Below are 12,609 nucleotides of genomic sequence, written 5' to 3'. Positions count from 1 at the left end.
TATATATATATATATATATATATATATATATATATATATATATATATATATATATATATATATTACGAAATTATATATACCCAAATTATCGGTTGAATCAAACGATACCCAACGGGACCACTTCAGAATATAAACCGTGATGAGATTGTGATTAAGTATTGTAAGTTCGAAACGATCGCTTTAATAGCGCGGTTGTGTATTTACCTGAGACAATTAAGTTGAAAAATATGCGCAGCTATCAAAATCGTGAGTATGAAGTGTGGTTTTTTGTTTTATTTTATAAAATAATTTCGAAAATGAAAATTCAGAAAATGATTTGAATCACTGTTGAAGAAGCTACTGTGTAAGCGAAACATGTCGTGATATATTTTTCAAATAAAGTTTGTGGAGATCAAATCGTGAAGTGTAGTTTAGGAAATTATACTATACTAGTTGCTGCCCGTTGCTTCGCCCGCGTAGTATTTGGTTTGTCACATTAGGTTTCGTAACGGATCATTTTTAACGAATAGTTACAATATTTTTTTACTAACCTAAAACTTCAGGTTTCCAACTTCAAAACTGACGAAATTCAATACATTCTTTGAACCCCTATTTTTCCCCTTGGGGATGGATATTCCTGATCCATTTTCTTGATATTTATTCACGCTATACAAAGAACCTACCTGCATACTTGAAGATTTTAGGTTCAGTGGCTTCGGCTGTACGTTAATATAAGAGTAAGCAAGATCTAGTAATTTATATTTTCAAAATACAGTAATTGAAAAAATATACCAACTGTACTAAGTAATGAATAGCTTCGAGAATCGATTTGTTACCTATGAAGAAATTCGCAAAACTAACACAACCGTCGACAACGTCGCGTTCTCGGCGATGGCGCTTCATTTCTTAGACGGCCTCTCACGTTCGCGCATCGTTCCCCGTCGTCTACAATAGACGTGACGCGCAGTGGCTTACTCCGAGGCGTGAAGTTAATCATATCGTGACAACTTTCGAACGATTCATCCAAATTACTAAGTGTTGAAGGCAAAGTTCACCTATATTAAATACTTGAAACGACAATTGCTTCAATTTTTATGAGAATTTGACAGATATTCTAAAATGTGCGTTGTAAAAAAGTATTCAATTTAATTGCATTTATGGCTCAGTATTTTGCATATAGTGGCTACCACATAAGAGGTAGATATACGCTACCGCGGACCTTCATTCAGAACTATTTAAGATAAACATTCTTACGGTACATTACCTGCGCATGCGCTGCCTATACCGTTGAGTATAGGCAGCGCACGCCGAAATAGCTCTCAGGGAGCAAGAATTTTTCTGACTTATTCAACACTTATCGTTATACAGTGCATTTCTTTAATGTCCTTCCCCCTTTTATTTCTTGAACGGGTCAGCTCAAAAAATTGAAATTTGGGATAATAAAAGTTATTCATGAATACTTTTGGGAAACCATATTGTGAGACCTCTATTTATTGATCAAAATTCAACAGAGGAACTATATTTGAATATGCTGGAAACTACTGTTGACCGTCTCATCACTGAAATCGTCGAAGCGAATCCTAATGAATTCAATATGGATATTGTATTCCAACAAGATGAAGCACCACCACATCACTCCTGACAAGTAATAAACTAATTGGATACAACTTTTCGCGGTCGTTGGATTAGCCGTCGAGGTCCTACAGAATGGCTAGCCCGCTCGCCAGATTTGACTACAATATATGACTACCAAGTTGACTTGGTAGTCACATCAATAGGTGGTTCCACTTATGTCTGGCTTGCGTTTACGCAATTATTTTTATCAAGTACTTTTCTTGGTTTTTCTCATTTTGTCTTCAATCGAGGACCGCCTGCCCGGTACTGACGATGCCCAATTGGCTGAAACAGCTGTCTACCGGTGGCTCTTAAATTGGAATCAATGTGGGAATGATCAGAATGGTACTTATTTATTTATTTTTTATTTTCATGGAATTATTTTCCAGCAGCTAGACAGCAGCTAGATATATATATATATATATATATATATATATATATATATAGAAAATGTATATAATGTAAATTGGAGAAATGAAAAGTAAACTAAATCGAAATAGGAACATATTTAGGTAAATATTTGCTTTGATTCAATCTGAAGATTTGAAATATAAATCCAAATAATGTAGGTAATGACGTGGTTTCAGGCACACAAGATCAGTGAAATTAAGAGTAGACTTTATTAAGTTGAATAAATCTGAAACAAATTTCGAACACGGTTGGCTAGCCCGCTCGCCAGATTTGACGCCTTTGGACTTTTTTTGGGGCTATTTGAAGCAAAAGGTGTACGAAAATGAACCTACTTCAATATTGGATATACGGCAGAAAATAATAAATATTTGTAGAGGTATTGACGTTACTGTGTTCGAAAATGTTCGGCGTGAAATATCGGATAGGCTGTTCATATGTCAAGAAGTTCAAAGCAACCATTTCGAGCATCTTCTGAACTGACCTCAAGATCATTACCTCATATTATGTAGTTAAATGTCAATGTATTCAGACAATTATTTAAAGTTCCGCCATTTTGTAGTAGTTGAAGATATTGCCATTACATTCTAGGGTTGTGAAGTCTTTGTCAGGAACTTCAAAAAGATTTGTCACTATACTCCTCTTTTCATTTAATTTTTTTTCCAGATAGCGCCCAGTCGCCATCTTGAAAGATTCATCTGTCTATTTCACTTCAAAGTAAAGTATTCATGCTTTAATTTCATTATCCCAAATTTCAATTTTTTGAGTTGACCTGTTCAAAAAATAAAAGGGGGATATAGAAATTCACTGTTTTATGACCAAAATTACAAAAAACCTTCGTGAATTGTAGCCTATATGTTATTCTGATGTATAAGCAGTATTTATGTAAAGTTTCATCTGAATCCGTTCAGTCGTTTAGACATGAAAAAGCCACAAACATACATACATCATCCTCACGATCTTTCACATGTATAATATTAAACTAGATTCTCTTACATTCAAGTAAATTGATCATTAAGTTGATTAGAGTACTCAAATAATCGAATGATAATGATATCTCTCATATTTATTGAATACAAAAGCAATAATTTGTTTTCATCTTATCAAATATATTTTTCTTACTGATTAGCAGGAATTATACAGGGTGTTCCTTAAACACATGCTAATATTCAAGGAGGTAATTCTTAGACCCATTTTAAGGAAAAAACGTCCTATGGACGTATGTCCTAAACACCTTAACTTTTGAGATACAGGGTGGCAAAGTTTTCAAAAATAATCAGTTTTTTAATAATAACTGAGATAATTTTGTAGACATCTTTGGCATATTTGGTATATATGTTCCATGCCTCAAGGCGCATTTTCTGATGTACAATTTTCTTAATTTTCTCTGCCAGTGGCGTACGTACGAGTGTCGAAATGTATATTTTTGGCCAAAAAAATACTACGCCACTGCTTTATCTTGAATTAAAAATTATTTTTGAAATCTCCATACATTTTTTAGCACATTTGATTTGCTGGGTTTTCTTTGTCCGACGCATGGTTTTCGCTCAAAAAATTAAAAATCGCTTTACTTAACGATAAATTCCTTAAAAATCTGATGCGGTATCGTGCATCGACTGAAAGCAAAATAAGAGATCAGATTTGTTGCAAAATAATTGAGGATCTAAAAGGTATTTGTTTGTTGTCAGATGCACTATTCTCAATTAAAATTACGTCATAACGCAGCACCGCTTAATAATTTTTGAAAACATAAATTTAGTTATCCTGGAATAAATGACGTGTAGCAGAATTTATTTACTGCACCTCTTGGCAATATGGAGTTTGTCGATATGTGATTTCTTTTAAAGATTAAAAGCAGAAAAAACAGCGTACCCACCATAGCAATAAAAAACGAATTCTCTGTATGTACAAACGTCAGTAGCCAATATTGATGTTGGTTTAAAGTAAGGTGTTGGTATTAAAAACTGTCACAGCGCGTTTTGATTGATTTTGAAGTATTATTGAAGTTATTTTGGTAGTCCGCTGTTTTTCTGAATATCAGTAACTATGGTAAATTATACGAATGCGGAAATGGCGCAAATGCATTACGTATATGGCCTTGCCGATGGTAATGCAACAGAAGCCAGGCGCATTTATCAGGAAAGATATCCTAATCGTGCCTTACCAGATAGCCGAACCTTTTCAAATATTCATCGTCGACTTGGGGAAACTGGTAGTTTCAAGAAAGAGACTCCGGAAGGTAGACCTCGTGTAGTAAGAACTCCTGAAATTGAGGAAGCGGTGCTGCAAGAAATTGAGGAACATCCTGAGACGAGTACGAGGAAGATCGCTAGAACTCTGGATATTTGTCATCAAATTGTTTGGCGTATTTTGGTTGATTTTTTGTTATACCCATACCATATTTCAAGAGTGCAGGCATTACTCCCCAGAGATTTTCCACAGCGTGTGAACTTCAGTCAGTGGTATCTACAAAGTATTGCACTAAATCCGCAGTTTGAGACACAAATTTTGTTCACAGACGAAGCAAATTTTTCTCGGAATGCCATTCAAAATTTCCATAACAATTGTGTGGGCTGAAGAAAATCCCCATGCAATAACCGAAACCCATTTCCAACACCAATTTTCGGTTAATGTATGGGCAGGAATTATAGGTGATCATCTAATAGGCCCATTTTTTCTACCAGGACGCCTTGATGGTCGTTCTTATTTACACTTTCTCGAAGAAGACTTACCTGGGTTATTGGAAGATGTGCCACTTGCGTTAAAGAATCGAATATGGTACATGCACGATGGCGCCCTTGCTCATTTCAGTGTAATTGTCCGAAACCATTTAAATACAGTTTATTCTAATCGTTGGATAGGTCGCGGAGGACCTCAGCAATGGCCAGCAAGATCCCCCGATCTCAACAGTTTAGATTTTTTTTATGGGGTCACCTTAAAACTCTTGTGTATTAAACTCCCGTTAATACTTTAGAAGATTTAAGAGAGCGAATAGTTGCCTCGTGTGAAACTATACGAAATACGCCGGGAATATTTGAACGGGTGCGTAATTCCATGCGTAGAAGGGCGGAAGCATGCATACTAAGTGCAGGTGGCCACTTCCAACAATTTTTATAATCAGTTTTGGTATTATTACTAATCAACAAATTTGTGCTATTCGTTTAGACTTACTGTCATAAAATAAAATAAAACTCGTTTTTGTGAAAAATTTATTTTTTTGCAGATTATGTTTTCAAATATTATTAGGGAATTGATAATGCGTTATGAAGCAATTTTCAGATTCTCATTCATTTTAGAATTGATCTAATTTCTTAATTTGCTTTCTGTCGATTTTTATTTTTTTCAGTGGAAATCATGCGTCGGACAAAGAAATACCAGGAGATCAAATTTTCTCAAAAATAAATGAGGATTTTAAAAATGATTTTATTTTGAAAAGAAAGCATTGGCGTAGTACTTTTTCCCCAAAAATGTTCAATGCGAAACCCGTAGGGATGCCACTGTTTGAAAAAATACAAATTTGTGTACATCAGAAAATGCGCCTTGAGGCATGGAACATATGTACCAAATATGCCAAAGATGTCTACAAAATTATCTCAGTTATTATTAAAAAACTGATTTTTGAAAACTTTGCCACCCTGTATCTCAAAAGTTAAGGCGTTGAGGACATACGTCCATAGGAAGTTTTTTTCTTAAAATGGGTCTAAGAATTACCTTCTTAAATATTAGCATGTGTTTAAGGAACACCCTGTATAAGGTGTAATTTAGAAGTAACTTCAGTTATATTAGTTAGGGAAGCTATGGACCATACTGTAGACGACCCCTCTCGATATAAAAGGCCCCGACACTCTGTCGAATGAGGCCCCTATATCTTCCGATGAAAGATGAACAACGTTTTCATCCAATTCACCCCAGCCAGGCAGGGGTTCACCGTGAAAGGCGTTACTGATGTCTGAGGACATTCATACCGTCATACCATTTAACACCCATATCAGTTATGACCCGTTTGTCTTTCTGGCAAACATCAGTTCAAAGGGGAAGGGAGCCAGGCTTCAAACTGAATAAAATCAAGATGGATTTCGGCGTAACTTTAGTTATGCTTGAAGAAGCTATTGTATAGCGAAACACGTGTCGCGGTTTTTGTAAAACCCTTATAGTGAAAATCATAGAATAAACTATATTTATTAGTTTTTTAGCAGGATGTATTGACTTTTTGTAAATCAACAAAGTATACTCCTGAGAATGTCCCAAGTTGTTTGTACGCACAATATATTATTCTAATGTTGAAGCCACGAAAAGTTCTGGCTTAGATTTAAAAAACGGTACCAATAATCTCGGGTACGTGCCACCCGGCTTGTAAGTTTTTATTCTGTCAGTAATCAAAATCTCAAACCTACTCTAATTTTTGAAAAAGTTTGTAGCTAACAACGTCACATTTTAATTGCTGCAAAATAAAATTTTTATAATGATGCCATTTGCATTAATATTCCAAAACGGAATGTGGATCCCATGTCGATAATTATCAGAGAGTTTGTGGTTTTAGATTATGTGGTCCCTTGAGAAATATTTCCAGAATTCGTTCATCTTCTACTGTAATTATAAAAACTAAAGATAGTGCTGACTTCAATGTATTAATGGTAGTGCATGAATTTCCAGACTCTACTTCTTCATTGAATAATTCGATAATTTATATTCACAGGGGTCCTAACCTCTCTCTCGATGATCAAAATACCACCATTTTTTTAACAGTGCAAATGATGTTAACATAACGCCTAATCCAAAAACTGGGAATCCTGTCAAAATAAGTGCCTCCTCTATGAAATGGTTGTCCCCATTCAAAGACTCTGCCACAAGGGATGGTTTGCCCTAAAATAAGACAAAAGTTAAATTCCATTATGGGGATAGAAAGTTTATGGCCTTCTACTTCTCCATCTTGATAGAAAAATGTGTGGGAATCTTCCAAAGGAAGAAAGGAAGCAATCAATTTTTAAAAGTTAACTCTTCACAAAGATGTGTATATCATGCAAAGAAGTAATTTTCAGACACAAACTGAAAGAAAAAGCCCTGTCGAAACAGTTTTTTTTTCATATAAACATTGAATTACACGAATGAACTCATTTCTGTGTATGGCTTTCCAGCTTCATGGAAGAACGTTTCTTGCAAGTGGCCGTCGATGGACATCTCTCGAATACTTTCACCATCAAAGCTGGTGTTCCTCAAGGATCCATATTGTCTCCAACCCTAGTTTTATTGTATATCAACGACTTATTGGAAAAAACCAAGAATCCAATACATTGCTTTGATGACGACAGCACACTTGTCTCGTCATTTCATTTGGATTCCAGGACATCAGCTATGGATGCACATCTTCACCGGTAGCAAGAGGTTGCATATCTTATGAGGATCTAGAAGTGATTTCGAATTGGGGTGAAAGTAACCAGGTTCAATTCAATGCCACAAAAACCCAGACATCGGTTTTCTCCGAAAAGATAAATGTCTCCGAACTGGATAAAATAATGTCAGGTCAGACAATTCCGCTTTCTGCTTAGATAAGTTTGTTGGGGGTTAAAATGGACACAAATATGTCTTGGCACAATCATGTCGTTGGAAAAGCAAAGGCTGCTTCTCAAACGCTTGGAACACTGTTCCAGCAACTTTTGATGATCAGCTCAGATCAGACCTTCTTTGAAGTATTGTTCTCATGTATGGAGCTCTTCCCCCAAACATACCCCGAAGTTGCTGGATTCCATCCAGAAAAGAGCCATCCATCTGATTGGAGACGCAAACATCACATGCAACCTTTATAGCCTGGAACATCGAAGAAAGGTTGGAGATTTATCTCTCTTCTATATATAGGAATGGCAAAGGATGCTTTTCGAAATCTTGGAACACTGTTTCGAACCGAAAACTGTTCACACTTCAGCAAAGTGCTTGTGTTTTGTCCTTAAAAAAATACTTTTATATACGAAAAACACTTACTTTTCTCTATTCCATTTGTATTTTAAACATTCGTATGCAATCGAATCAGATATCATTTACAGGATTCTACACAATAAAATTTATGAAAGAAGTAAAATTTCACTTACATGGAACACTGTCATCCTCACTGCTGATGTTTCGCCGTGTGTAAGGCAAGTGTCTTTACGGCAAAACATCGGACGTCTAGCAGTGATGATGACAGTGTTCCATGTAAGTGAAATTTTACCTTTATTATAGTGTCTAGGAATCCTGTGAATGATATCTGATTCGATTCTATGCGAATGTATGGAATACAAACGGAATAGAAAAAAGTGTTTCGATAATTCAGCGTTCATATAAAAGTATTTGTTTCGAAAGTATTTTTTTTCGTGTAACTTAATGTTTATATGAAAATAGCTTTTGTCGTAGTTTATTATTGAACGCAAAGAGACCAACATAGAAACTATTTTTTGAGTTTTGAAATGACAATGAGCTTTCCAATCACCTAATATTGAGATTCCATTCAGATAAACCACACGTTTTACACCCTGCTTTGGAATTTCAGTAAGGATGTGTTTCAAAATTTGTGTAAACACGAATGGGCAATTACAAAAACCTACCGATATGACTTGAAATCCGTATATTTGATAATCGAAAATGATTTCATAAATACTTTTTATATTATCTACGCATGGGAATCAAAAAATATGCATCTATCAGATCTATTGAGGTCATGAAACAATCCGTGATAACTAATTTTAGAGCTGATATGTAATATTCTATTTTGAAGTGAGATGGATTATCAACCTATTCAACTGTTTCAGATTTGGAATGAATCTGTAATATCCATTACATTTTCTAATTAATAAATAATGGTGATGAAATTTCATTTTTTAGCTATTTACATTTTTTCTCTGCTCCTAATTGTAATAGATCACGTATTACTTTTTTGTATCTACTAGTTTCAACAACAGCAGAACATTTAGGAGAATACGGTCGACCGTCCACTGGAACTGTTTTCGGCAGAACAGTCTTAACGAGTGTATAAAAGGACTCAAGGCACTTTTTTGAAATATTTTCTGTAAGTTTTTTGTTATTTGATCTTATTGCTTCAAGATGGAGATTAAACAAATCATTAAACGAACAAATATAATTTAAAATGTATTGAATTGTCTCGGAACTCATTAGATGGTAATTAAAAAACGTGACACTATCCCCTTGGAGCTTGATATGTAGATGGTGAAACTCACTAAGACGGCACCTTTTTGCAAGAATCGGATTGATCCAGTATTTTCTTTACATTTTAAGGGGTATCTAATAGTAATATTGATTCCTCTACATCCATTTCAATAGCCCGTAACTGGGGACATTCAATTGGTAACTGACGGCCAAACATCGGCTCCAATAGACGGTCTTTCGGTTCTATTGCCGTCAGTCTATTATTCAGCCGTACAACGGCCGAATGAGTATTCAGCCGAATGCGGTTCTAATAGACGGCTAAGCTAAAGCTGTATTGAAATATTAAAAACATTATTCTGAATCCTGTAAGCCAACCTAAATATTTGGTTTTTCCGTATAACCCTACCCTGCTTCAATAAAATATTTTATTCGATCTGCATAGTTGAAACTTCTGGCATTATTGGAACCCTTACGACCTGACTTCCTTCATGTTGTTCCCGCTTGTTTAAGATAATATTAATGGGCGTCGAACTGGGGGTATTAGTATAAATTTTCCATTGATATTTATTATTTAGAATTGTTCCCTATTAACACAATCAGAATATTAAATTTACAAATAAATACAAATGTAGAAAGGGCAAAAAGTTACTGCATTTGATAAATTAGCTTTTTGGAAAAAAAAGTAAATTTGTCATTAACTTGAATTTAAAAAATTTCGCATAATAAAAGAAATATGTATCATCTGATGACGTTTTTAAGACTCTATCCATCTTCTTTATCCAACCTATTCAAATCAAAACATTATAATTTGTAGTTGTGATTCGTCTTTTGATGTAAATAAATTTGATAATATTATTATCATTGATAATATCATATGATAAAGTATTCGAAACATCACCAGATAAATATACAAATAGAATAGTATTCCGCTGTTAGAAATTTGAACATCTGATTTCGAGTTGAACCGCGTTCAAAATTTTGCGTTGTTCGACGTTTCGGCTTCGACTTTGACATTTTAAGGAAGTAGAACAGTGTGGCTGCACTGAGAGGTACACTTTATATATTCTTGTTGGTTTGAAAATGAAGATTCATATTCCTTATTGGATTTTATAGTTAATTCGGAAACAATTTTTTAGATTTAATGGAAATACTTAATTCGAATAAGACATTGCGATGATTTTAATCTGAAAAAGTCTACAGGGATTCGTTGAGTGATTCGTCACTGGATGAATCAGTTTCATTAGGATTGATGACAACTGGAATAATTATTTCTGATAATAAGCCTATGCGATCATCTAGATCCCACATCTCTGCTTCGATTCTGATTGTTTTGTGGATACATTTTTTCCAAGCTTTTTGGTCGACTATTTCCAGAACACTGTATATGTATTTTTTTACTTCACACAGCTTGATGGTCTTATTATTCCTTGCGATGAATCCTTCAACTTGAGCCTAAATCAACTCTATTGGATTCAGTTCACAGTGATAAGGCGGCAACCGAAGAACCGACATTCCTTCAGTCTTTGTCATCTCATCGGTGACATACGTGACGAATTTTGACTTATGACGTTTAGCCAAGTTGAGGAGCTCCGCTCTTAACATGGTCGATTCAAAAGGAATAGCTTTCATTTGTAACCACTCAGTAATATCTGCTTTCTCCCAACACGACATCGGCAGCTTCTCGACTCGTCTACTGTGGTAACTTGCGTTATCCATTACTATTACGGATCCCTGCGGAAGTTTTACAAGTATTTTTTCAAACCATTCTTCGAATACTGTGGCATCCATTTCTTGATGATAATCCCCATTATTCTTCTATTCAAACACCATCAATCCATCTTTCACAAATCCTTCACGCTGCATATGTGAGTGTTGATAAGACGACGACCTTTTCCAACTGGAATTTCCAAACCACTGGACCAACCTTCCATAAAGACTTGTCTTCCACTTTTGATGCTCTGATCTTGCCAAACATTCGAGACGGTATGACCCTCATTGACCCATGTTTTATCCAAATAAAAAATGGATTCATCTAGTGCTCTGGTTTTCTTCATTTCTCCTAAATAGTTTCTTCTCCATTCTACAATCTCTGATTTTTCTATTAACATGCTCTTTCTATCTTGCTTTCCATAAGTGAAATTCAGCTCATGCAATAGCTTCGAGTTCTTCTTATATCAGGAAAGAAACTGTCTTCACGAATAACTGACAAAACTTCATTATAGGTATTTCGTTTTTTATGTAAAAAGAGTGTACTGTTCTTCTAATAGAGTTCTTCACTTCTTCATCGATAACCAAACACTTTCTACCAGTGGATACTTTCGGCTCGAAAAAGTTGTTGTTTTCTTTGAGTTCCTTGAGAATTCTGAAAATTGTCGATCTATTGACACCGGTCATACTCGCCCATTTTTGCACTACTTCCTCCTACTTACTTTTTATTTCAGGCGGATAGGCGGATATTGTATTCTTGAAGAATTATATACATTCATAACAATTGTTTTTTTATTTATATTTAATGTGACAATTTCGGACGCTTCACGATTCCCGAACAAATAGCTTCTATGTTGTATAGCTGTTTATTCAACGCGCCCTCGAAGTAAACTGAAGAATATCACGAATAACCCCGCTAAACAGCCAAGTCGGTCTTATTGATGGGCGCAATGTGTCTGTTGACAGTATAATTCAAAAGAAAATTGTGGCAAAATTGCGTATTTCAGAGACCTATTCAATGATGTAAAAAAATCAAATATAGCTCGTTTGGTTCTGGAGATATACAGGAGAAACCAAAAAATCCCAAATTATTTTTTTGCCTATATATTCTTTATTCAAAGACATATCGAAAATCTGTCCACATTTTACTATTGGCACTTGATGTGGGCTACCAGAATATGTCCATGAATCTTTTATATAGGGTGTCAACTGACTTGGGCCACCACCGTCTTTGAATTTTTAAATACGGACTTGTATTTTTTATTGTAGTTTTTGGATCATAGACGTTTACTTCATACTGAAACATTAAATTTTATTTTATATTTCGGGATGTTTCGGTAATATTTGATTATAATTGGGTGAATTATTCCCTTGTAAATTACGGCCCTGGAAATTCGTTGACTGAGTTAAATAAAAACACAATAGCATCTTTCACGTCTCCCTATGTACCGTAGAGGTTTTAGAGAGTTTTTTTTTAATTTTTAGGTACCTATTCATATTTTTTCATATTTCCATTGCTCTGAACGTTTTTCCAAATGAACTCCGAATAAGAAACCTCTTATGATTATCTGAAACATATCTACAACAAAAATATATTATATGTGTTTTGATGAGCAGAAAAAGAAATGATAGCAATAATAACATCCAAAACGAACACTATAATTATAATGAAAATTGAAATGAAGTAATTTATATACACAAAAAAATTATTGACGCAATAAATGTTCGAATTGTAGTCCTTCCATTTCGAGACAAATAATGGGCCAA

The 12,609-nt window shown here is 34.8% G+C and overlaps 1 protein-coding gene across 10 annotated transcripts in view; it reads left to right on the top strand.

Moving 5' to 3' along the window:
• LOC111507144 (NFX1-type zinc finger-containing protein 1) overlaps window positions 1-12,609 on the top strand; it is a 90,156-nt gene that overhangs the window by 1,014 nt on the left and 76,533 nt on the right. For 7 of the 10 annotated variants that reach the window (XM_074178916.1, XM_074178915.1, XM_074178912.1 and 4 more), the window contains exon 1: window positions 96-246. The exons of 1 other annotated variant lie outside the window; for it this stretch is intronic. Coding sequence is in view for 1 of the 9 variants with exons in the window: in XM_074178911.1 (XP_074035012.1) it covers window positions 228-246 (19 nt within the window). In the remaining 8 variants the exon portion in view is untranslated. Of the gene's footprint in view, window positions 1-93; window positions 247-8,912; window positions 9,038-12,609 lie in introns of those variants that run through there. 2 more of the 10 variants (XM_074178911.1, XM_074178910.1) reach the window with 2 other exon arrangements.

This window comes from Leptinotarsa decemlineata, unplaced genomic scaffold, assembly GCF_025532065.1.
Source record: "Leptinotarsa decemlineata unplaced genomic scaffold, Ldec_3_MD MMD2_tig00004307_RagTag_RagTag, whole genome shotgun sequence".
Taxonomy (NCBI): domain Eukaryota; kingdom Metazoa; phylum Arthropoda; class Insecta; order Coleoptera; family Chrysomelidae; genus Leptinotarsa; species Leptinotarsa decemlineata.
Note: the sequence above shows the minus strand (reverse complement) of the source record. Positions and strands in the feature narration are given on the sequence as shown.